Genomic DNA, 27,339 nt, shown 5'->3' on the forward strand with positions numbered 1-27,339 from the left:
GAATATACCGATATCGTATCACAAGGTATACTTCTTGGTTTGTCTACCTGTAAAATGTATTTTCTTTCCATTTTCACTGTCATGTTCTAATCTAAGTTTTCATCACCTCACTCTGAGATATTGTGCTAGTCTTTTAATAGTTTGACTCTGTTCTTTCCATATACCTCATCACTATCAGCCCTTATTTCCCCATTATCTTAATCTATTTTCCTTAATTTGGAGTTTTTAATCACTAACATTATTTTACCTTCAATTATATCAACTATCAAGAATATGTCACTTGTACCATATAGCTAACCTATGCATATTTGTTGGATAAAGACAACCCACTTATCAAATAAAATAAAAGCAATAGTGTTTTCCCACTGTCAAGAACATTCTTGTGTATATGTCTAATTTTTTTTGTCCTTATAAGATGTTTATGCCCGGCCGGGCGTGGCTCAGCGGTTGAGCATCGACCTAGGATCCAGGCGATTGGGGTTCGATTCCCGGTCAGGGCACATGCCCGGGTTGCAGGCTGGGCAGCCGATCAGTGACTCTCTCATCATTGATATTTCTATCTCTCTCTCGCCCACTCCTTTCCTCTCTCTGAAATCAATAAAGATACATTTTTTAAAAAAAAGATGTTTAACTTGGGTGAGTGTCCTTCTTGGCTGTTAAGTAAAGAAAGGCATTTTCTTTTTTCTATTTAAAAAGTGTTTAAGTGGAAATGAAAAAGAAATACTGATTTTTTTTGTGTTTAAAATTTTTCTTATGAGTTGAACAGATAGTTTACTTAATTATGTTTTATGTTTTAGTACTTATATATTAATCATTAAAATATTCTTATATATATAAAGTACTATTGGAGTTGCTTTGAATGTTGAATTTAACAAAAGATAAAATATAAGATAAAAGCATTAAGTATCTACAATTACTTTTAAATGGCCATTCCAGCTATTCTTTTGGGTGATAGAATTATTTACATCCATTTGGCTTTGGATTTTGCATCACAGTAGTAACTATTTCTTTTGTGATTTTTTTTTTTTTTTAAATAAATGGGTCAGTGGAGGGGCATTCCAGTGGTTTTCATGTTGATACTCAGTGTGTTTGTGTTTGTGTTTTTATTTTTACAATGATTGTTTAAAATTAACTGATTCAACTTTTGAAAATAAGAGAATAAGTGAGAATTCTTTCTCTTGTATGAGTGACTTATAAACCACTCTGTTATATTTTGACTTAGACATGGTATGTTAAAGAATGCAGAGAGAGTAATAAGACTGATTTTAATATCGACTTACAAATAAGATGCCTTATAAACCTGTTTTTTCCTTTTTAAGCATTAGTCTCTTTCCAGAGTAGGTTTTATATATTACCTTAGATACAAGAATAGTCAGTCATAAGTCCATGCAACCTAGTCAAGGAAAAGAGAACCTATCATGTCAGGGGTTCTTAAGAAGTGCCTGAGAGCCCTGGCCAGTGTGGCTCAGTTGGTTGGAGCATCATCCCATGCACTGGAAGGTTGCAGGTTCGATTCCAGCTCAGGACACACAAAAACAAGTGCCTGAGATCCCATCCAGAAGCTGAGTACAGCCCTGCTGCAGGATGATGGGAGGGGATCGTCATCGTCCAGAGCAGCTCAGACTGGAGTTGAGCTTGAGAGGAGCACTTTGGGCCTGCGCTGAGGCTTTCATAGGTTGCCTCAGCCAGGGGAATCAGTGCTACCTTGGCCCAGAATTGGGACAGCTAGATTAAAAGCAGAGAAGAGAGAGAGAAAAAAAGGAAAGACACACCAGTGTTCAAAAGGACTGTTTCTGGCATTTTATGATCCGGTTTTGAACACTATCCTAAACTGAATCCAGAAAGAGCATGTAGCATTTTTCCTCTTGGGATTCACCATCTGAGAAATACAGTCACTGAAATAGAGAGTGCATTTTATACCCAAACACATACGGCCCCCCCCTCGCCTTCCCCTCCCCATGTTAACTGCTGGCATTTATTTGTGTGTTTTGTAGTGATCTGTAGGGTCTCTTACCATCTCTGTGTCTATGTGTGGCACTTCAGATTATCACTTAGCAAGGGGAAACTAGGCAGGGGAGTGTGACTGAATCCACACACACTTATTCGAATCACCATGAAATTGACACCAGACAGACACATCCTGCTGTGGTAGCTTGTTAGCTGGTGTGACTTCATATTCTAGGGACATGATGATTTTTGATGACGAGCTTTGGTTCACTTGTTTAATCTTGATTAGTGGTGTTCTGCTCTACTTTGAGATAAAAAACAGACAAAAGACTTGTGTTCTTTCCAGATGTCTCTTTGATGTGACTATTCTGGGGATTAGAGAGGAATGACACTCAATATTTTCCACCTGATGATTATTTGTAGGTCATAGTTGTCATCCAGATTTTCAAAGGTTGTCACAGTTCACACGTCCAGAGAAACATTCCTTCAGTGTGACAGTTAATATAGTCAGGCTTTTGAATTTCTGTCTTTAGATGCTGTGTGCTCTTAGGAGTTGTGATTACTGCCTATAGCATGGCCTTTTAAAAACTCTTCTTCGCCCTCAGTACCACAGATCTGATCTTAACCCTTTACTGTTTGCTTTCTCTGTTGGTGTGAAGTGAACACGGAGCTAACATTGACTGTGTACTTTCCTCCCTCCAGAATTGTTTGAACTGGGCGAGCTCCTGAGTCAGCAGAGCGTTTGTGTTATGCCAAGATACAGACTCCACTTTTTTCAGTGCTGCATCTACATCCAGAGTTAATCGGTTAAATTTTTTTGAAAACACTTACTTATGGACATTTGAAAAGTGCTGATGTTGCTTTGAAATTCCTGAAGCTGAATCTTTCAGTTGTAATCCATGGTGTGGCCATTAGAATACGAAGCTGACTTCTTCTTGTGGTGCATTAGACCTGGGGGTGAAGAGGAGGGCCTCTTTCTCTTGCTGCCAGTCAAAGGAAAAAGTAGCATTTAGTGCAGTGTCATCATTCTTAGTCACATGAACTCTTAATGCTTTCCTGACATATTTGTTTAGAGAAAATATTCTTAAAACATGGACACCTGCTTTACATGCAGTGATAAAAATCTTTAGGTGACACTTGACTATTGCATTGAATTGACCCTATTAATTAGGCTTCAGAGTCATTCAAGGAGGACACGGCTTTGTGGCAAGATGCCAAACTCATGCCCGTTTGAACAAAACACTCGCTTTTCTGTTACTTTCCCCTTTCCTGCTGTTTCAGCATCATCAAGTCATTCTGCTCTCTGTTGGGATGGGAAAGAGGAATTGGACAGTAGTGGGGAGAGGGGTTGTATAGAGTGGTTTTATTTCTGGATATATATTTTATACATAATCAAAGTAAATATGTATGTGCGTGCTCACATACTATGAAAAGCCAGAGGAAGGACGCACTCTTGGCTCCAGGTTAGCTTGCCTGTTTTAATTAAGAAAATGATGACATATACTGATTATGCTAACATGTTTTAGAGCATGCCCTACTTTCAGTATGAGATTCTCTGATAATGCAGTTCTCTTGCTGTTATCAAACATGATTAATGTGCCATATAGGGTTAACTGTGCTCTCTCCCCAAAGACATCAAATGGGAGGCCGAGTGTAGAAGCTAAATTATTCTATTCGGAGAGGAATCAGTGATTGATTTAAATATAAAAGGATTAATTGGTCCATGAACCAGACTATTAAAGTGTACTGTGATCTTGACTGAAAGTGGAAGAATTACAAGTGCATTGTGTAGAATAAATTAATGCATTTTCATGGCTTTAATCCTTTTTCTGTTTTGCTTGTTGTGGTTTTATGTACTGCACTGTATTTTATGCTTAATTGATGTAGAGGCGATTCCGTATATGATTAAATAGGATAGAGGAACAGAGCCATCCTTTGAGCTTGGATGGTAGTTCTTCCAGGGTACCTGAAAATACCTCCAGAGCAGAATGTTTCTAGGAACTCTTCCCCGCGATGACCCCAGGCACAGGCGTGAAGTTAGTAAGAAATGTAGACGTTTACATTCTGTGTGTACATCATTCGAGATGAACATCAGCTAACAGCCCTTTATCCTCGAAAGAACTTAATTGCGACTTCAGCTCTTGAGGGTACATAGTGTAATGGCACCATACTCAGGGACAATTTTCTTCCTTTATAACTTTCTATTCAAACAATATTGATTTTTCTCATTCCAGCTCACAGACTGATCCTTCAGTCTGACAGGGTTGCTGCTCTTGAAGGCTATCAGCCTCATGTCTCCTTCCCAGGGAGAATAAATTTATGTTCACTTACCTCTGTTACTTGCTGCTTTTATAAATAGGTGTTCATGTAAGTTCTGCTTTCAGATAGCAACCCTGGTAATAAAAGGAGAGCAGAAAAGCTTCAGCTCATCGGACTGATTTAAGAATTCATGTATTTGAGGCTTTACTAGCAACGCACGCTTCAACTTTCAGAACAGTGCCTTCAAGATACTTCTCTACCCTGTCTCAGTGCGTCTTTCCCTTATAATCTAATGCGCTTTGCCATTCAGTATTCTCTCTGCTTCTGTGTAATTAGTATGGGATATTTAAAAAAAAGGCACAGCCTATCTGAGAATTGAGATACAGAATCATTAGACTCTCAGAATTGAAGGCACCAGGAAAGGTCATCCTGCCCCTCACCCCTTTCAGTGCACTTGAGTTTCCTCTGCCACCCCTTCACAGATAGGGAATAAGTCACCGTTCGTGTAAGTCTGTTTTTTCTTTAAACAACCCAGTTAGAAAGTCTTTATGTTATATTGAATTGAAATATATTTTCCTGTAGTATTTATCTCCTTCAGTGGTGTTTGACCTTGTGCTTGAGCTCTGTGCACCTGGTGCACATGGTTCAGGTATACTGTGAAGTATTGACCAGTGTGTTGCTACAGTTTGATCAGTGTATACAGTCGACATTTGCCACAATGAGAACAGCATATACTATTCCAACAGGGACTGCTGAGCGAAGTGCCATGCTGAGCAAAGCAGGTCTCATGGCTTGGTATAAGCGAGTGTAGCTTGTGCATCAGAGATTGTTTATTCCCTTCCCCAAATATCTACGCTTCCGTGTCATCACACAGGGTGGTTTGAAGTTCTGTCCGTAGTCTCTTTTGAACGTGCTCCAGTTTGCTTAATATCCATGTAAGTGTGGCATACAGAATTAAACTAATACTCCAAGCATGCTCTGACTGGCTTAGAGCTGGAGCAGGGTAGGTTGTTAGCTCCCTTGTTCTTAGCCAGTGATTTTTAACATTTTCTGCCCCAGCCTATCTGATGTACAGGGCAAATGCTCATCAGTAACTGGCTCCTCACTAGGTCAGTAGTTTTTAGGAGAGATGGGCTTGTCTGATATCAAAAGCAGCCTCTCATGGGGATGCTAATTACCATCCACTTCCCAACACTGATGTTTCGCATATTCTACATCTAGTTCTATTGTTGCATCTTATGATTGCCTCAGCGTCTTTTTCCAGTTACATTTAGGTGCCTCCTATTATCAGTTAAAACTCTCTAGTTCTTTGGAAAGTCCTAAACTTACACAAGCTGTGATTGAGTTTTAGGCTAACTCCATCTGCATTTAATATACATATATCACAAGTATATGTAGCTCAGTGAGTTGTCCCCAGTTGAGCTCATTTATGTAACCTGTCCTCGGATCAAGAAGTAGATGTTTACCAGCACCTGAAAAACCTCCCTCATCTCCTCTCAGGTCACTGCCCCCCCCCCCCCACATAAGCAATGTTCTGAATTCTAACAGTTTAGTTTGTTTTTGCATTTTATATAAATGTAATCACTCCATATGTATTCTCTTTGTCTTTTCTCGTTCAGCATTGTTTATGGTAGTCATTCAAGTTGTCATGTGTAGCTGTAGATCATTTATTCTGATTGCTGTATAGCAATATTCCATTGTGTGACTATATCTCGATTTATTTATCCATTTTACTGTTGCTGGGAGTTTGAGTAGTTTCCTGTCTGGATAAATGTTTAAAATTAGTAAATGAGACTTTGGCAACAGCATTCAGGAGAAAGCAGTAGATCTGATGAGGTCTTTTGTTCTTGAGTAAATGACCAGCCTGATCCAGAGAAAAGCAACGAGCACAGTTCTCCCCTACATTTATTAGCGCCGTGAAAGAAGAAAGTTATTTTAAGTGGAAATCTCTGAATTTAATGTAAAATAGATGTGTGATTGCTTCATTTGGGTTATTAATCAGATTCATAGGTGTGATCACTAATTAGAAAAACTGGTATTTATTCAGATGATAATTTGATTCAAATAGTATTTTATAACTTCATTTGTTTTCAGTGTATTTTGTTACTAAACTTAGTGATTTCTACTTTTTAAAAAGATAGTTTTGAAAGGAGAAAATATGAATGGATTCATTTGCTTTAGTTAAATTTATTAAACTCCAAGTGGAAGAGAGAGAAGAGGGGAGTGGGGAGAGAGGAAGGGAGGGGGAGGGGGAGCAGGCTCCTGTCACAGGAATTAAGTAAAACCACAGCTTGCTTTTGTCTCTTTCCGTGTTGTTAGGAGAAATATCATTAAAAGATATGCTCCACATGTGCTCTCTCACCCTCTCCTCTTTTCTTACTAATGTGTCCAGCTTCCTCCATGGTGTCTGTACTTGCATGACTTGCCAGCTCTGTTTCGGAAATACATCTCGAATCCATGCCCCTTTGTCTCCCTGCTACCACCAGCCTACTCTAAGCCTGTTTTTCTCTCACTTGGGCTGCTCAAACACCCCTCTCTCTATCTGTTCTCCTGCTGGCTCCTTCCTAGCAAATTATCCAGAGTAACTAAAGTGAACTTTTCAGAATGCAAATGAGACCCTGCTAATTCTTCTGCTTAAATCCCTGTGGGGCTTATCAGTGTACATAGAATAAAATTCAAGCCCCATCCCGTTGTTGAAATGCTCACATGGTCTAAGCCCTGCTCACCTCTTTGACCTCATTTTGTACCTGTCTTCTTCCTATTTATAAGCTTCAAACATAGTGGCCATTCTGTTCCCCAAGCACATTAAGCTTGTTTCTGTACATCTGGCCTTTGTATGTGCCCTCTGCCTAAACCCCTTTCTCTTAGGTCTCATGGGGGAAGGGGGCCGACTTCTTTCCCCTTCCTTCCCCCCTCCCACTGCCTCCCATCTAATGTGTCATCTCTCTGCCCTGCCTCCCTTCACTGCCACTCTCAAATACATCATTTTGTTTTGTTTTCTTCATAGCTTTCCCCCCTGAAATCATCTTTTAGAAAACTTCTAAACTGTCTGACTGCCCCAGCAGATTTTAAACTTGGTGAGAATCAGGACTCTGTCGGCTTGTGGTACATTTGGCATTTAGGGCAGTGCTTACACATTTGTTGAATGAACAAATGAACTGAAAGTTGCCTAAACTACTTATTCTTGATAATGAAAGGAGATTTTCTGTCAGAATCTTTTAATCAGTAAACTTTTTGCAAATTGGTGCTCTCAAAAAAAATTTGAACATCCATAATTTTAAGGTTTCATATTTTTTTGGTAGTGACCAGATGCTGATTGTATGTGATTGTCATCAAATAAATGTCTACATAACTACTATACACATTAGACTAGTTTGAAGAGCGAGTCCCAACTTTTCCGTTGCTCTACCACCTGAAGGACCTTGTGTTTTCTGTTTGTCCCTTTAATGAGATGCTAATGCCACCCTTATATTGAATAAATATTATCCTTTAGATTTCAGTACCTAATAACTCTGTTAGTTCCAATATCTCCATTTTCTTTTATATCCTCTCAGTTGAATCTTACCTCATTAGGAGAAATTGCCTTTTTAACTGTTAAGAATCAAAGTTAATGCTGGTTAGAATTTGTATAACATGTTGTAAAACATGTATGTAGCTATCTTTGAGTTCATAATTTTAAGTAGAACCTAAGAAAAGTATAGAAATGTCTGTTTGTTTTCCTGTTGGGTTCAGCCATCAGGCTTATTTCTTTACATTAGGGATAGGGAGTTGGGGTCACAAGCAGTGCTGCTGTTTAAAGGCTGCACTGTGTTTTGTTTAAAGAAAAAGAGAAAGGAAACCTAGCTCCTGGTGTAGGCCTGAGGCGGGAAGAGTAGGGAAGGTAAACACTTGCTGATAACAGCATTCCACCAAATAAGTGTCAACTCCAATTTTATTTCCCTTTTGCTGGGAAAACTGTGACCTCCTTTGAGTACTGGTGAGTGAGACATTTTGCAACAGTGCTGAATATAAAAGGCCCTGCTCTCGGGTAGGCTAATGCCAAATGGTGGAAAGCCTTTAAGGACTTGCCAAGCCACACTGAGTGTCAGCTGCTAAATCTGAAATGGAGCGACATAAAAAGGTAGACTTTTTCGTGCTTGTTTATTGTAGGCAGTGTCTTTAAAAAATATAACTAGAACCTTTACTGTGAATAGGGTCATAAAATAATTGTCTGATGTGCTGTTTGTAAATCTCCCATTAAGTGCACACTATAAAATAACACTGTAACACCATCGCACCTTAAATAGAATTGGGGTATGAGAGAGAAGGTACATCTCAGCATGGGTCCTCCTCTCTTTTCCCTGCTTCATCTCACTCCAAAGTATTTAAGGTAGTTTAAATATATATAATGAGACAGGAAAAATAGTAAGGGTTTGATATTCATTTGTGATGGAAAGTGCAGTAGAGGAGTGTGGAGAAACACCACTATGAAAGCAAATTGCATACCTAGCGCCAGAATGTAACAGATTTCCCCTTTTTGCCATTGCTTGTTTGACCCACTTGCTGTGGTTCACCTGATGAATGGCCCCACGTTGGAATTCCCAGATGGTCACTTCTCCCGCCGTGAGCTGGTGTGGGAATCTCGGCAGATGTCAGAGGTCTGTCCCAATGTTTCTTTCAAGCTGGCAAGAGCTCCACCATGTCTGCCACTCAGGCTCCTCCTCGGAAATCTGTCATAGTGGTTGGGTATTTGTGTGAAATATAAGTAAACATTCGTGATTTTAAGATGGACTGTACAAGTACATTTTGTGACCTGGGGAGATGTAGCATTTTACTTCAGCAGTAAGCGGCAGTGGAGAAAGCTAGTTTGTGCTCTCAGGCAGAGAGGCAAAAGGATGTATCAAGTCCTAGCTACTTCAGTGCAAGTGGACTATTTGTGCTTCATAGTAATATATGATGCCTTAGAGGTAGTTAATGAGAAAAGTGGTAGAAAATTTTATGTGGCTCTCCACTAGCCCCCTCCCATTTTTCTACCCCCCCCCCCCATTTTGTTACTATCTTTTAAAGTAACCAAACAAAAAAAAAATGAAAGGTTTTATTTTATACTTAAAAAGAAAAAGGAATCCAAGCATGTCTTAAAGTGAGCAGTAAAAGGACTTTGGTGGTCATGAGTTGCCTTATAAATGCTACTAGAACCTGTGTTCTCTGCTAGGCACACTCCCATTGAATTTTCAAAGGGCTGTCCAGAGACTCTGACTAAATAATCTGGCCTAGTTTAGTAACCTCAAGAGATTTTAGTAAGATGACTTTCATAAAGCTCCTCAAGTTTTGTGTGTGTTGGCTTCTGATTTGCAAGCACACATCACTGACTAGAGCAGCTCTTATGTCTATTTTGGCATCTTAATAATTATCTGACATAGTTTGTACCATTAGGATGGGACCTCTCACACTCTGCCAGCCTTTGGATCAAGGAAGGACATACTGAGTCAGAGCCTCCTTGCTGTCTCTTGCTTCTAGCAAGTGAGGTACCCTAGCAGAAACATTAAGTCCTTTAGGCCACTAGGGCACTGTTGTGCATTAATGCAAGATGTGCTGCTGCTCTGTTGGCACTCCAGGGCTAGCAGTGTCCCCTCTGATTGGAAGAGTTAATGCACCACCTCAGAGCCAAGTTTACTGCCAGAGAACGTTTTGTGGATGGAAGAGTAGAAGGGAGCAGTCATAGAGCTTGCTGATTTAATTTCTCTTATATATGTATATGTGTGTATAACACGTGTATGTTTATATAAGAAGAAAATTGATCACTGAGGCAGTTTTGTATTGTAACAATGTAATTGGTAACTTTTTTTTTCTTAGAAGGGTGATGATTCATAGACTGGTGGTGCTAATTTAACACTTCTAAGTACTGTCCTTCATTTAAAAAAAAAAGTGCCATTAACTTTCCTGGACATTTTCATTGCCCTTGTAATCAGGTTTAACTTATAATTTAGAGGGAAGATATATGAAATAGTGAAAACATCTCAGAGTTTTAGAAAATAATTTCATCAGCTCTTATTATTTGAATATTATACTGCCACCCTTTTTAAAAAAGACAAAAAGTGAAGGCCCCTCCAATAAGAGAGGGGTCATTATACTAGTGAGCAAAGGATCTAGACATAATCTGTGAATGCTGCCAAAGTAAATAGTATATTTTTAAGGAAAGGAAATGATAAAGTAACATTAGCAAAATATTCCCAAATGAGGACCTATAGAGTCAGGCAAATTACTTCTTGCAAGAGATTTCATTCATGGCAACTTGGAAAATTTTCAGATAATAAATTCATAACACAGAAAGCATTTAGATAAAATTATCTAAATGCATCTGCATTGTGAATTTGTTATCAAAACACTCTTACAACCATGAAAAGAACAGGAGCTTATTAATATTCATTATGCATTTTGAAAGTGCATTGCATTCTGAAAACTCGGTGTAAGAAATTTAACACTCCCCCTTTTTTAAGATTTAGGATATTGTAAGAGAATGCAATGGTCTGGAATACCAGTTCCTATGTTGCATTCCTGCAAATCCTTGCCTAACTACACAGGTGTAACCCACACCAATCCCTTCCATTTCCCAGGTAAACAGTTTTAAAAGTTCTATCACTGGAAATTGCATACTACTTCCTTTTATTAACAATTAAGCTTCTTCCCACTTTAAAGATATTCACTATGCACACCAGCTGTTCTTGGTCTCCTTGTGACAGGCCTTTCAGAAGAAGGGTAATTTGATCTTTGGTTGTGACTAAAACTGTACACATTCAGTGACTATCGAGTTTTGTGCATCATGAGCTTTGCTGGGTGCTGAGGATACAGAGGGCAGTGGGATAGACATGGTTCTTCCTCTCAGGGAGCTTACATTTTGGTGGACAAAACCATCAAAATAAATGATTGAGAATTGTGACAAGCCCTGTGTGAAGGAAGAAAGTTGGGTTATGAAAGCATTGAACGTATGAATTAATGGAGCGAGGGATCACGTTGGAAAATAGAATGAAGCCACATTTCTTATTGGAATATAGTTTTACTTACTGAACCTCTGAGAATATAGATGTTTAACCAATTATGACAATAAGATGGAATATAGGATATTTTAAAAATAATAGGAAAGCCACAGCCCTCCCCTTACCTCCCATGGGGTCGTTGATTCAACTCCTACCTTTTTCAATTGTGCTTCTCCTCTGTGTTTTTTGGGACACAGCAAATTCAAATGAATACTGTTTTGAAATTTCATTATGATTCTTTAGATTCAGCAGACTTAAAACCATACCTTAAATTGGCTCCCTGGTATTTTTCACATACAGGTCTCTTTGTTGTCTCAGGAGGTGACCTCTGACTTCCTTTTTAGACTCCTTTCCTGTCATGTCAAGCCGTTCCTCCCTTTAGAATTTCTGAACTGTATTCTGCTCTCCGCTCCTCTGCTCCTTGTCTCATGCTCTTACCTTTTCTCTTCTATATACTACTGAAGCCCTGTTTTTACTGGTTCTTGTCTTCTTGAAGCATTTGGATCTTCCAGATTGAACAAATCAGTATACCTTAGCCTTCCTATAGCATCTTGTTTTTTCTTTCTATTTCCGTATTTGCCTTGATTTATTTTATTATGTGTGTTCATATCAGTCTTTCGTTAGCTTATGTGCTCCTTGAGGGCAAGGGCCATGTTTTATTCAGTGTCAATTCAGGCTCCTTGCACCATTTTTTGTACTTGCTAGTTGATGGATAAATATTGGTTGCCTTTGTTCTCATGCACAGTTAGAATCAGTGGAAAAGGGAACGTATTCTGTGATACCCTTAATACCTGTCCCTCCAACTAGTTGTTTTATAAATATGCTGTTGACTACATGGGATCGTAGGCATAAACAGGGACAAGTCAACTCAAACCCCTTCCCTGAAATTTACAGATGGAAATTTAACCAGCCCACAATTAGGAAACTTATATTTTGATCCTATTATATGCCAGGCTTGTAATATTGTTTGTTGAAGATGATAGGTCTCTAGTGTCATTTTCCTAAAGGACAGTGCATTATTATTATTGGTACTGTTTTATACCTGTATGCATTATTTTCTCATTGTGAACTTGAAACTTAAAAAGTGTGGTACCTAGGAGATGTTTAAATTTTTAAAAATTCTTACAGAATTTTAGTTACTGTCTTAAGTTTACTGTGTTGTGCTAAATACCCATTTGCCAAGACTGTGTGTTTCTGATAAAACTTCACATTCTAGTAAAACAGAATTTTTTCAGGTTATCTTAACATGTCAAGGAAGAATATATATGCTTTTGCTGTGTGATTGAGTGGAAATTTTAATTTTTTCTTAAAGCCTTATAATTTTATACTTTAACAAAATTTAGTGTTTTGGATGGTACTCAAAATACACTTTATAATATTTTAAAGAACTTGTGAAAAGAAGCAAATCTTGGACATGATTTTTTAAAAGGTGGTTGCCTGGCCTGCAGTGATTTGGTTCATCAGGCACACATCTTACGTGTTGTCTTGAGAAGCGGAGATGTTGTGGCTGGCTTAGGGCCAAGGTCAGCAATTTTGAAATAATGTGCCACTGAAGTAATTTTGAAATTATTTAATCCAAGACGTAATTTTTGTCAATTTTTAGCTAATTGTGTGGAAAATCGGGATGTGTTGAATGCTTTAACAAAATTTTGTGATCAGAAGTAAATTGCAAAAATAAATACAATAGATTACCAGTTAATTTAGATACTTGCGTTACCTTAGCAGCTGTATATTGGAGATTTATGTACAGTGGTGTCTTTAATTGCTATTTTAAAGTCAGCAGTTTAAGCTTGTAAGTTTGATGTTACTGTTATATCATACCAAACCAAAGCAAAACTATTTTGTCATTGTCCCTAGAATCAGTTAAAAGCCAATTCAGATACTAGTACATGAGAAGGTAGAAAAATGTCATTCTTTTTCTGTTCCTTGGAGTTTATAAGTCAGCACAGGAGACTTTATGCAAATGAAACAGGAAGCATTCTGCACAGTAGCTTTCAAAATTTCACACTGCTACGTAACTAATTTTTCAGACTTATCTGACAGCTTTAATTTAGTTTGCCAGCAAGTTATTTTTGTATTACTTGTCCACAATCAACTGGAAATTTATGCTGTTAATATCATCAGAGGCAAGCTTTGCCGGATGGTTGATAAAATAAAGTTATATCCCATCTGTAGTTCCTGTGTCTAGCATCCATTTTTTATCAAAATGTAGAGTTGAGTTTCTCATTGTTTCTTTTTCAGTGAGCATTTGTCCTGTGCTTTCACATTCTTTCTTCATGGGGAAAGTAATGTATGCACAAGTGTGGAGATTGCCCAACACCAGCCAATTTATTTGATCAATGAGGAGCATATTCACATGGCTCAGTCTTCACCTGCACCATTTCAAGGTGAGTAAATCGGTGATGCCCCTGCTCTCCGCCCTCCCCACTCAGTGGCTGGTCACCTTGCCCAGGAAGGTTTTACAGAATGGGGTGTTATCTTGAATGGACATTTTAAAGGTAAGCATAAGGCTCAGTTTCTGAAGAAGAAAGGAAAGAACATTTCACAATTAAATAATAATAGCTTGCTAGTTTTTTTGTTTGTATTTTTTGTTTTGTTTTGTTTTTCTGAAAGTTTATCACACATGCAGTGTGGCCTTATGTGAAATTGTATTGAGAGATACAATGTAGAGAATTTCCTTCAGAACAGCAAGATCAATAAGTATTTGAAAAACATAATCCAAAGAGTAATTGACAAATCTTATAAATTAAAGGTTTTTATTGTTTTGTTTGTTCCAAGAATGTAATATTATTGTTTCAAGAATGTAATAACTTGTAAATAATTACTATTAGACTTAGTATTTGAAATTTTAACCAAAATCAAATTTCTGGAGTTGTGCAGTATATAGTTTCTTCAGTGATATTAATAACTTTATTATTTTGTTTTAATTATACACTGCAGTGATTGTAGGCATTTGGTTGTAATTTAACATACATTCATATTTTTATTAATTCTCAGCTTATCACTGAATATCACCAAAATAATTCCATGTCCTTTTTCTCTAATTGTGCATTCTATATATCTTTGGTTTTGTCTTTGGAATTGAGAATTTTCTGTGAATAACTTTTACAATGTTTTAATACTAGATTGAACCATATGGAAAAATATTTTTTGGTTCAGTCTGATTTATCATTAATAGAGATGTCTGATTAGTCTTAGTATAGCACACAATATAATTTTAAAGACACTGATATTTTAACAGTCATGACTGAAGTATTTTTATTGATGTAACAACCTGTCATAAGTGCTTATCCTCCATATTATTTATGATTGCCTTTTGGTTTTCTACATGTGATTCTGATTTAATTTGATGAAAGCATCTGTTCCTTGCCCTAAAGATAATTAAGCCTTTTTTTAAAGGTAAAAAAAGAACATTGAATCCCCACTTAACTGTGTCCTAATTATTACCTACTTTCCCCCTACCCCCTGTTTGCAACACATTTTAAGCTATGTTCTTTATTATTCTGTAACTTGGGGTGTTTTATGTATGAGCTGCTATTAAAAAAACAACCCAATTCTCATACTGTACACTTGAAAGTTATACAGTATGTGCATATTACGGATCGTCAGAATTATTTAAATACTATGTTTCCTTGACTGTGAAGGTGCTGAGGACCATCTGACTTCATTCTAGACTTTACTACTTAAAAGCATTTGTTTATGATGACAAAAGGAATTACTAGTCATAAGGGAAGGTAACTAACCTGAGTTGGTAAGGATACTAGTAGGAATACTAGGTCCCTATAGACCACTTTTAAAAATCTTCCTGGTTAGTTCCTAATGCTTCGAACCATAGAAGATTGCTGTGGGATGTTATCCTGCCTATTCCCCTTGACTCGGGCAGAGGAGGCACATCCCGAGGGCAGGCACTGGCCTGTAGGTAACTGGAGTGCACGTAACGATACTGATGTAGGAATTTCCTGGCAATATTAATGTAGGAAAATTGCCCTTGATTAGCTGTGTTGGTTGGAATCAGTAATTTTTGTCCCATTTGAATCAGTGAGGAACAGCAGAAAGGCACCAAGAAATATGTGATGTCTGTGGTTATCTGTCTTGATTGATGTGATAGATCATCCAGTTGCTAAAAAATAAAGCCATCAGAGAAAATAAAAGAACATCCCATTTAATAATTATGCTGAGATTTTTTTTTTTTTAATTAGGGGTAAGAAAAGGTGACCTTTGTCCCCAGAAAAGTGTTATTTGGAAGGTTGAAATGGCTGGGTTATGCACAGCACCGTTTTAACTACATTTTCATGGCTAGCTCAGTGAAAATGGCATCAAGGTCAAGTACTGAAAGAGAAACATAGGAGGACTTTGAGTCCTTTACTTTAGTAAAATAATTTTTATTTGGAGTCGTTTTATCAACAGATCTCTAAGACAGTCCTAACTGAAATGATAACAAAGCATTATATTTTATAGTTGGTAAATTAGGACTTTTCTGCTATTAGAAGTTTTATTTATATGTTGTTTTTTGACTACCACAGATTTTAGGAAGTCTCAGGAACCATAGGAAGAGTATTCCAGTTCTTGGCAAGGTTGGGGGTTGTAGTGAGTGGTTTTCTTCTGTTATGGAAGAATCAGTGTTTACTTTGTGTAAGCTTTTATCAAACAGATGGGTATAAGCTTTAACACATAGATGTTTATATGTTCTGTATCATTATAGCTATCCGATAGTATTATATCTCCCCCGCTTGATTTCCTTCAAAAATTGATGTGAATTGAGAGTCATGTAAATAAGAAGTAGTAAAATGAGAACTTAAAATCACACTTTGAAAGGAGAAGGAAACAGAGAGCAGTGCACATTAAGTGATGCTGTGCTTCAGCCTTGTTACCTCTTACGTAGCATTTCGCTTACGCAGGAATTATCACTGTGGTCTCTGACATATGTTTCTCCTCCCTGCCTTAGTACTGGTAAGTCCTTATGGATTAAACGGCACACTGACAGGCCAAGCGTACAAGATGTCAGACCCAGCCACCCGTAAGTTGATTGAGGAATGGCAGTATTTCTATCCAATGGTGCTGAAAAAGAAAGAAGAATTGAAAGAAGAGGAGCTGGGATATGACGATGATTTCCCTGTGGCTGTCGAAGTAATCGTTGGTAAGAGAAAATATTTTGCCTGAAGAACTTTATTCTCTCTTCTTCATCTTCCTTAATTTAAAAAGATAATCACTCAGATTCATAAAAAATAATCTCCATAATTTTCCCATTTTTTAAATTCTCTTGACACAGTGGTATATGCTGAGTAGTTATCTTGCCTGAAGCACCAGTGGTCCCTGTATTCCAAATGCTATTATCATAATGTTGGAACACATGGTTAAACAGCGATTAACTTAAGGAGGAATGAAACATACCACTTTCGCAGTACCCACTGAGTGTCCCATTTTCACCAGAGCTTTCACTGACCACTGGAATAATAAAGTTGGCAGTCTAGTGTGAACTTTTTCTCAGGCCTGATTTTCTCCTTGCTCTTTCCTTACAGGTGGTGTTCGGATGGTTTATCCTTCAGCTTTTGTTTTGATCTCTCAGAATGACATCCCAGTTCCTCAGAGTGTTGCCAGTGCTGGAGGCCACATTGCAGTTGGCCAGCAGGGACTTGGTAGTGTGAAGGACCCAAGTAACTGCGGGATGCCTCTCACCCCGCCCACCTCTCCAGAACAGGCTGTCATAGGTGAGTACAGTCCAGGAACGTCCTGGGTGGGAGAGATCCCAGAAAATCTTGTAGTTCCCTTGCCGTGGAACAGGGAGAAAACTCACATTGAGAAATTCCTGCTGGAAGTGATGGAGGTAGGGTAACATGGGAATTTTACAGAATGGAAAAGGAAAACTTCAAACAAAAAAAAATTATTGTGCTTCAGGATTTTTATTTTTACTCCAGTTAAATAATGTAGTTGTTTCTCTTAAGTTCTACACAAACCTGCCCCTTTATACACATGTGCATGCATGTGCCTACATGCAGTCAGGAGACAAGATATAAGCTGCTGCTTTATTTTAAACAAGTGGAAAACACGAAATCAGAGAATGGTTGAAACCTTTGCTCAGTTGACGGTTGCCAGACAGGTTGGGTACTTCTTTTTCTATTCCATTATAAAGTTAGGCCAACATCCAGGAGCTCTGAGTAAATGCTTTGCCCTATCATTAATCTTTCCATATTAATGATAAATATTATCAAAATGTGAAATTTTTGACAAACAGTTTTCCTTCATAGACAATTTTAGAAATTGTTTAAATTGGGAGGATTTTATCATCTTTGTTGAATAGTATATTTCATATATTAAATTTTGTGGTAGTTGACTTTAATTGGAAATCTGGTCACTAAGGAAAAAATATTCATCATACTTGATCTGAAATGAGATTATTTATAGGCATTTAATGTGGACCATGTTGGCAGGAACATCAGAGAAAATAAAGTCTTGGCTGCTAAGCTTTGAAAACACTCTCAAGCATGACACACACTAACATGGTAATTTTCATGAGGATTAGATATGATATTTCAGTTTCTAGCATAGTGCTTGGCACATAGTGGACATTCATTAAATGTTCATGGTTCAACAGTATGTTGGGAAAGTATAGGCTTTGTGATTGAACACACCTAATTTTAAAACCTGTCTATAGCTTTTATAGGTGAGTGACCTTATTTAATTCTCATACTTGTTCTGAACCCCAGTTTCCTTCTCTGTTAAATACTCCATACTTTACAAGGTTGTTACATGTATTAGGTATTGTACTTGACAGTGTTATGTGAACAGTTACACAGTATACAAAAGGTGGTATAAAAAAGCAGTGTTCCAAACTCCAGTTTCAGCACACATTGTGTTATCTGGAAGAAATTACTCAGATACTGTTTGGGAGGCGGAAGTGGACAACACGTAGCCTCTGTTTCTAAGAGCCAGGTAGTTGCTAAGATGGTGAAAAAATATAAACCTAGTTCAAGCATGGGAAAGCAGAGAATTTGGATGATTCCTTGTGAGAGGGTTTGCTCAAACAACTTGTATTAAAACTACTTTAACTTGAAAAAGAAAAACTACATTTTAGACTTTTATAATAATCACCATAGAGAAGATATATTAAGGAAAGACTAGAACTATCAGTATTTTGGAGTTTTAATCACATTTCTTGTAAAGGTTTGTATTTTTAACAATTGCGCTACATAAGTTGTCATCCCTTTTTTGTTTTATTTATTCTGCCTGGTATTTAGTGGAATTTGTATTCAACTTAAAATTGAAGGCCTGCTGTTTGCATAATGCCTTGACCTCTGATGGATCAGTTCAGAACTCTGAATGTCATAACTCAAAACCAAGAGGTTTTGCTTATGGTGGGCTTCCAGTTCCTGGCCCTCTCACTCTGTGCATATCATTGTGCTAGGCCCTGGGTAAATAAATCCCCTGGTACTTCTTCCCTAAAGCAAGCAAGCAAATGAAATAAAAGCTTCTGGAGTCTTTGCTGTAAAATGGATTTGACCAAATTTTTACATCATGATAGGTTGAATTACAGCTTAGAACTCTTAATGCTCCATCAGAAGGAGTCCTGCTCAGCCTTGTCACTGCAGTTGACTAACATTGAGCATTGCCATTTTTTTCTAGGTATAAGACAAAGTGGGTTACTTTGCCCCCTAAAATGGCCAAGGGTTGCCTAGAGTAGTAGCAGGGGACCTAAGAGGGCCACTGGTTTTGGTGGAATCAGTCATGGATAGGCACATCAGCTCGCCTCTTCTGTTTATGAGGACAATTGTAAGAAATAACATTTAACAGCATGGAGTACAAGTCTTGTTTAATTCCATATAAAATATCACCCGTATTTTAGCTAAATCATTAAAAGCTACTGAGAAGGACTGACCCGACTTTAATCAGAAAAGACTGTGGCTTATTTTCCCTACCCTTCTTTATTGGTCATAAATGACTTCCTTTAATACCACGGGCATATGCTCTCTTCAGCTGTGGTGCTGGGTGTTGGGGTGAAGGCTCTGGTACCAGTTCTGCTGTTTGTTTCTTCACTTTGCTTAGTTTTAGACCAGGCATTTGAAAGTCCATTGTAACACTGAAATGAATTATTTTGCACCATGAACCAAGTCAGGGAACTTTTAAGATAAAAGGTACCAATGAAAGACCAAATTTGTTGTCTCCTTTAATTTATCTCCTTCGTGATGTAACAGTACTTTTCTGGGGAATAGGAAACCTTCAGTTTCTTAGAATGTAAGCACTTGGGATTGGTTTCTTTCTTTTTAAAAAAATAGAACTGAGCCTAACTATACAACTCATAATGGTTTTGTTGCATCAATACCAAGAATATTAGTTTGTGACATAGGTTGCTTCTTTCTTTTTCAGATGGGAGTGGAGGTTTCCAGAGTTCTTAAAATTGCTTATTTCGGTCAAGATGTTTTGCATCATATTTCTGTTCAGAGTAAAACCCACAATATATTTATGAAATCAAATAGATGAAAGTAATTGAAATTTAATGCTGGAAATTCACTTTAGTCTTTGTTTTATATGAGATAGAAGTAGTGAAGTACTCATGACATAAGCAATAATAAGTATCTCAGCAATCATAACGGACATAATAGAAAGAAATGGATTGCATACCAACTGTAGTTGGAGAAACAAAGTAGAGTTAGAAACCAGTGAATTTTTTTTAATCCTCTGATAGAAAATGTTGAGAGAACCTCTTTCAGTGTTTTAGTACTAAGCTTTCATAGTGTCAGACAGAAGGACAAACAGTTTTGAAATTTGACCTTGTTAAAGCCTTTGTGCCATTAAGTTTTTCCTTCTACTAGGGCGTGTGTGCAGTTGTTACACAACCATTTAGCTGAACAAGCATAAAGCTCCCTCTGCCGTTTTGTTTTGCCTTGAAACTTATTTACTGCATTGAGATTTAAAAATTCAAAACAGTCTCTGCATGTTTATATCTTTGATATTATGATGTATGAACCCTTCTGTGTAAGTTACCTCCAGTACCTGTGGAGCAGGCATGCCTCTGTGTGGTTATGCCCATGAAGGTGTGTATGTCCGTATTGATGAGATTAACTATTTTAGGGAGAACACAAAGAATCATAGAACGTGCCAAAAAAAAAAAGTCTATATTGTCATAAATTATCCTCAGCTACAGATGGTGTTATTATTGCAAGGGGTAGAGGCAAGCTATATGAATATGAGTTTTATCAATTAATTAAAACTTTTATGCTAAAGAGGCCAGCAGTCTTAAGCAGTAGAAGCTCTTTTCAGAAAAACGACTTTTCAAATTGTCTTTCTTTCCCAGGTGAGAGTGGAGGTACGCAGAGTGCTGCCAGTCACTTAGGTTCCCAAGATGGGGGGATGATAACTATGCACAGTCCAAAGAGATCGGGGAAGATTCCTCCAAAACTCCACAATCATATGGTCCATCGAGTCTGGAAGGAATGCATCCTCAACAGAACCCAGTCCAAGTATGTTTTTTGTATCACATCTGGATCGTGGTTTAGTAACCATCTCTTTGATTACCACACAAAGAGGGTCATTGTATTACACTATTGTGTGACCAAACCTGAGGGGTCCTTGGATCAGTATTTCATGATTTGAACATCATAAGATAAAATTTAAAACAAAGATTTTAAAATAAAGATGATAACTTGATTCAATTTCCCAGGAAATTTTGAAGTTCCTGATTATCTCAGTATTGCTGTGGTACTCATTGGACATTATTTAGCACAGATGGCTCAGTAATCAGTGGGCTTGGTTTTCCTTGTATACCAATTTATGAATGTTTCCTGTTTACAGAGGGAAATGACCTTCTTTGCTGTGTTTTCTCTTATATACATTGACAATACGTTCTGAACTAAATTAATGACAGCTAGAGGGGTGTTTACCAGCGGCTATACTTCTGTTCGTTGATTTGGGGAAATTGTATTATTTTCTTTCCCATATCCAACTTTCCTTCCTTCCTTTGTTTCCTTTGTTTCTTTCCTCCCTCCTTTTCTGCCTTCTATTTTTCTCTCCCTTAACATATTTTTGGAAAAGCGGAAGAAGAGATTACTGGTAATTATTTTAATTGCATGAATGATAATGACAGTAGTAGTCAATAAATACTTTTCTACTTATCAAGATTTAGGTAAACATATTCAGCATATTTTCGTATGTTTTGATATGATGGAGATGTCCATTTTCTTAACTGACACAAGTAAACAAATGAGCCTTGACTCTCTGAAATAGAATAAACATGGACATTCTTGCCAATAACAACTAAGAACTCCACTCATTTAGAAGTCGCTGTATTGCTATTCAGTGTTTTGCGTACAGATTTAAAACCTGTCCTTTGGACCTCACTTTTAGCAAATTCATACTATATATTTATTTCTCAACAAGTTATTTCTACAATAGGCTGCTGAAGATGACGTGGTAAATAAAGTAAAATAATTGCCATGAAAAATCATATGTCACATTCTCAAATTAAAGTTATCTCTAATCACTTAAAAATGAACCTTTCCTTTAGAAAAATTGGTACAAGTATTTTCCCTTCTGTCTGCACTGCCTAGACAATTTCCAAGTTAACATTTTCTTTTTCTTTTCTTTTTATTTACCAGTTTTGATTTTTATTACCATTAACCTTTCATCTCCACCAAGTTGAGCAGACTGTATCCCCTCTATCAGCAGCACAGAATAAGGTAGAGAGACAGCCCAGAAAGGCAGGAAAGGGTGGAGAGCAAGAGAATTCCTTGCAGAACCATCAATGAAACACTTTGCAGTGTCAGCTATAGCAAAATCAGCAATAAAAATTTGGCCCAGTGTTCTTATTTTCACTTTGTAATAATAAACATCTACTTTTTGCTACCAATTGTCAGTGACATGTAGGAGATATTTTTGTTTCTTGTCTTTTAGTTTATAGTCCAAGTGTGGAGTTCTGCCCTTAATGCTAGCAAATACAGGAGTTGTGAAGTTGATTTCAGCAGCCTATCTGAGGGCACACAATTTCATAGATGCTGTGAAAAGATAACTTTTAAAAAATGTAGGTGACTTTTTACAAAGCAACAGTGAATAGTGCCAGATAGTGTTGTAATTGCTGTGTGCTGTCCGTTTTACATGTGCATTAAACTTAAATCGATGTGTTTTGAATCCGGCTTCTTCTGACGCATAGAATAAGTAGTAGCCCATCCCCCCCTCTGGATCCTCTGAGCTGTTTATCTGCAGGACACCATTACTGTGTAAAATGTATTCAAATATTACTAACATTGTTTCTCCAGCGATATTATGTTTCCACAACTCACATATTTAACCCATTTTAGGAGGAGCCAAATGTCAACTCCAACTCTGGAAGAAGAGCCTGCTAACAATCCTGCTACTTGGGATTTTGTGGATCCAACCCAAAGAGTCAGCTGTTCTTGCTCTAGGTAGGTAGAGACAAGGCAGCACGGTCCTCGAACAGATGGTGGCGCATTTTGCTGGCTGCCTCCTGGCTCTTAGACCCCTTCTTTCCCTGTTGCTTTGTTTGAACCCTCCTCCTCCAGTAGATAAGAAAGGACAGGTCTTTCTTATATGCAGACGATACAGTTTTATTGTCAGGACTCAGAAAAGACCCTTTTAGACAACTGACCCTGATACCCATTTGCTGCCACAGATTTCTTGGGGTAGCTATATCAGAACGAAGGGCATTTATTTGACAAGACAATTTCTTGCCCTTTAAATGAATTTATTTAACTACTCTTAATTTTAAAGTAGAGATAAATATTAAACAAGTTGGCTTGAGCTATAGAATTTGGATTAAATATACCTTCCATAGATCATTTTGTTGTGGGTGCTGGTGTTTTTGATGACTGAAGCAGGTATTTATAACAACGCCTGCCCAAAGCTGAGATCGTTGCTCAATGTAGAGATTTGAATAGGACCCCGGATTGTCTTCTGTAGAAAATGTTTGCTGTCCTCATGGATGTTTTCCTGACTTAACCACTATCTGTGGTGGTAAGAATCTTATTGTCATGGGTTCTCATGAGGGCTCTTAAATATCTTAAGTGTGTGTCAGCCTTACCCCCCCAGCTCTGTTGACTGTTGAACCTGTGCTGCTGATTACTCAGTAATGAGCAGCTTGGAGTAGCTTTGCCTCCACGTGTACTCTTCACATTTGGTACTGCTCAGCGCTTACAGAGTTTAGGTGAGATGAATATATTTAGAAGATGGCCATTTATTTCTCTAGTGTAGATTGAGAGTTCTTAATATGGCACAAATGGATTGGCTTTGGGGAAGGGAGGTAGTCAGTGTGCCCCCTGGGAATATGTGCCGGGGTATGTGTGTGTGTACACTTACACAACAATTTTGACACCTCCCTGTCTTCCCCTCAAGTTGATCTCCTTTTATCAAGCTCTGCCTTGGTAGTCCCAGCTTTCTGTTTCAAGATGCTGTAAGTATCAGCCTAATGAAAACCATTATGGTTTTTCAAGGCGGATGTTTTTTAAGAAGTTATTTGCTCGTTAAGGGATCTCTCTCTGAGCATGTGAGGATCTCTGGTCTTGGAGTAGGTGTGGTATACCAGTTGAATACCTGTTTTACTTTTGTCTCTAGGCCATTGTAAATTGTGTGACAAAAAGTATTTTCCTGTTAACATTGGTTTTTAAACAGCTCATAACCCAGGTTTAGTTCACCTTTAGAAAGTACGTAGGATGTAAATTTTAGTGTATTTAACTTTATTCCTTCATCTTATTTTCTTGCTCTTTTTTTTCCTTACTCTAGATTTTTTTTTTAACTTTTAAAAACTAATCCTTTTACTGACTTACATCACATTTTTATTTGCTACCTTGAATTACTTTTACCTGAAGTGTAAATAAACAATTTTTTTTTTTCTCTGGAGTTATTCTATTTCCTCATCAATGCCTCGAATACCTCAGGTCTTTCTTGTAGTTATGCGTTCCACTCCATTGACTTCCAAATATTTATCTGTAGGCCTGACTTCTCATGTGTACTCTAGTCCAGTATTTTTTGGGGGTGCCTTTAATATCCTTAATATTAACATGTCTGTTTCCTCCCAAATCGGATACCCTGTTGTCATTTTTATCACAATGTTCCCTTCTTGTCTAAAAACTTCATCATTTATTTATTTTTCTTTATTTTCTGGATCAGTGTATCATTGCATTTTGTGATGACTTTCTTTGAAATGTCTATTGTAATGTCCTTCTACTTTCCTCATTCCTTTAGCCTCCATGTGTCTCAGCACTGTTTGGCCCTGCCTCTGGTTCCTTCCCATCACTGGACCACCCATATAGTTAGCCTTCTGAGGCTGATCTTCCTGTTGCCTGCTTCAGTGAGGTCCCTTTCTGTTCGGAAATTTGCAATACTTGCCTGTTACTTACTGACATATTCCTAATTCTAACCATTTCACAATGTAGCTGAGTCATTAAATGCAATTGAGACAAAAAGACTTTATAAGATTATTCACTTTGCAAAAGCGCTTACTTTGAAGAGGCTACTATAAAATATCTATCAAAGGACTGATGTGGTTAAATGCTCTCTGAGAAAATCCAAATCCAGAAGTTTTATGTAAAAGGCTTTTAGAGCTTTGGTTTTAAAATAAGGCATCCTTAGACGATATCGTGGAGATGTTCTCAGATGAGACAGTCATCTCTTACTGTGGCACCATGCCCTGGGGACTCAGAGCACAGTTTTTGACATATTGACAATAGCTTTATGCTTAGACAACCTTCTTCAAAGTCAGGGTTTTTGTTTTTTAGAGGGGCCAAGACTTTGGCAAGTGTTTTCAGATTATCTGCTGCAGGATTACCAGACCCATTATGGAGTGGTCCACTCCTCACTCTGTTTAATGGCCTTATGGGGCAGGGTGGCCATCCTGCTGTCCCACTAAACCATCCCATTATACCACACAAATCCGTTTTACTGCCCACTAGGGCATCATTTAGTGCAATGCAGCAGTAATTTAATGCCACCCTAGCGGCCTCAGAGAGTTACTGGAGAGCTTACATTTTTTCCTGGGAGTGATTTATATATTGGGAGGAACTGGCTGACCTGCTGTATAACTTGGTTGTACAGATTAAACCTTGGCATCATCTAGGGCTCTTACTGAGCAGTTTCTCATAGCCATCCTTGCCAAGAAGTGTGTTAGGATGTGAGCCGACTTGCTGTTCCTGCCTCGGTACTTCACATGCATTTGGATATGTGTTTGCTCTCAGCAACCTTTTTACTGCTTGTCTCATTTTAACCTGTGTCTGTAAGATCCAAAGTTCTCTTTTTCCCTACTTTCTTAGATAATAGTGTCTTACAAGGTTTCTAGTATGTTTAGTCTATTAGATGTTCTTAGGATTCACCCTCAGTATCTTAGTTTCGTGCTTTGGGGGAGAGTTGCAGTTATTAAATTCCTGATCTACAGCACTACAAGCCATTATAAACCATTCTGTATCGGAGTTAGTAAAGTGTTGTGAAATAGAAATTAGAAGCTTTTTTTTTTTTTTGGCAGATGATCTCATAACTATTGGCTTTAAGGTGGAGTTTGAATATATTATCTGAGGACCTCACGAAATTGGAAAGATTTCGGGATTTTTTCAAATCAGTAATTTTGTAGAGGTTAACAATGTATGAATTTATGTTTCATAAGTCCATCTCTTATCTTTTTAACTTGTATGTGATTGATTTACTGCTTTTCATCAGGATGTTTGCAGTTTTTAGTCATTAAAAATATAATTAACACCTAGAGTCCTTTTTGATGTATTAGTGCATCTAATGAGTACTTAACAAGACATAACTTCGTCAGAGGCATCTCTTTTGTAATGTTATAGTGATGCAGTTATTCTCATCTGTGTATTTGTTGACTTCGTTTTAATTCTCATTTCAGGCATAAACTTTTAAAACGTTGTGCCGTAGGACCCAGTCGACCTCCCACAATATCTCAACCAGGGTTTAGTGCGGGACCATCATCATCTTCGTCTTTACCACCTCCTGCTTCTTCTAAGCACAAAACAACGGAAAGACAGGACAAGGGAGACAAGCTGCAAAAGAGACCCTTGATACCGTTTCACCATAGGCCCTCTGTGGCCGAGGAGTTGTGCGTGGAACAGGACCCACCAGGACAGAAGCTGGGGTTGGCGGGGATAGACTCCTCCCTGGAGGTGTCCAGCAGCAGGAAGTATGATAAGCAGATGGCTGTGCCTTCCAGAAACACAAGCAAGCAAATGAATCTGAATCCTATGGATTCACCGCATTCCCCTATTTCCCCTCTGCCACCAACACTCAGCCCTCAGCCACGAGGCCAGGAAACGGAGAGTCTGGACCCACCATCTGTCCCTGTGAATCCAGCCCTCTATGGGAATGGGCTGGAACTCCAGCAGTTGTCTGCTCTGGATGACAGAACTGTCCTCGTAGGCCAAAGACTGCCTCTGATGGCAGAGGTCAGCGAGACAGCCTTATATTGTGGAATTAGGCCCTCGAACCTAGAGTCATCAGATAAGTGGTGGCATAGTTTTTGTCTCCCACCCATTGACGACATTGAGTTCCGGCCTCCAGAGCTCCAGGGTGAGAGGTGTGATGCCAAAATGGAGGTAAACTCAGAGAGCACTGCATTGCAAAGGTAAGGCAACTCTCCGCACCATTGACCTAATCGCCCCCTAAAGCAGGGCCAAGGCCATAGGCTCCATGAATCAGGGACTTTCCTCCTTACCTCTCCCTGCTAAACCTTCAGATTCAGAATGAAAGAGGCTTTGCTTCACCATTTTAGACTCTGCATTTGGAAAATGTTTAAAAGTCAAATGCTTTGTTGTTCGTGAGGTTTAACACACATGTCATTATTTAAACATGCTGGCATATAAAGGTCTCATTTTGGCATTTAATGTACTAGCATTGTTTTGTTTTGGACCTGCTGTTAATCAAAGAATATAGCTTTATGAGACTTTCCTTACTGCAGTCAGTACCTTCTTGTTTCTTGACACTTTTCTTTTTTAATCTTCACCCGAGGATATCTTTTTATTAATTTTTAGAGAGAGAGAGTGAAACATTGATGTGAGAGAAAAACATTGATCGATTGCCTCTTGTACATGCCCCGACTGGGGTGGCAGGGAGAATCGAACCCACAACCTAGGTATGGGCCCTGACCGGAATGGAACCCTCCACCTTTTGGTGTATG

General features: G+C 38.1%; 1 protein-coding gene across 2 annotated transcripts in view; it reads left to right on the plus strand.

Annotated features, from left to right (window-relative positions):
- MED13L (mediator complex subunit 13L) overlaps positions 1-27,339 on the plus strand; it is a 208,159-nt gene that overhangs the window by 143,541 nt on the left and 37,279 nt on the right. For both annotated transcript variants that reach the window (XM_081123215.1, XM_081123214.1), the window contains exons 5-10: positions 13,461-13,606; positions 16,165-16,356; positions 16,739-16,927; positions 20,509-20,674; positions 22,508-22,612; positions 26,056-26,787. In XM_081123215.1, coding sequence (XP_080979341.1) covers positions 13,461-13,606; positions 16,165-16,356; positions 16,739-16,927; positions 20,509-20,674; positions 22,508-22,612; positions 26,056-26,787 — 1,530 coding nt within the window. The remainder of the gene's footprint in view (positions 1-13,460; positions 13,607-16,164; positions 16,357-16,738; positions 16,928-20,508; positions 20,675-22,507; positions 22,613-26,055; positions 26,788-27,339) is intronic.

This window comes from Miniopterus schreibersii, assembly GCF_964146895.1.
Source record: "Miniopterus schreibersii genome assembly, chromosome: 20".
Taxonomy (NCBI): domain Eukaryota; kingdom Metazoa; phylum Chordata; class Mammalia; order Chiroptera; family Miniopteridae; genus Miniopterus; species Miniopterus schreibersii.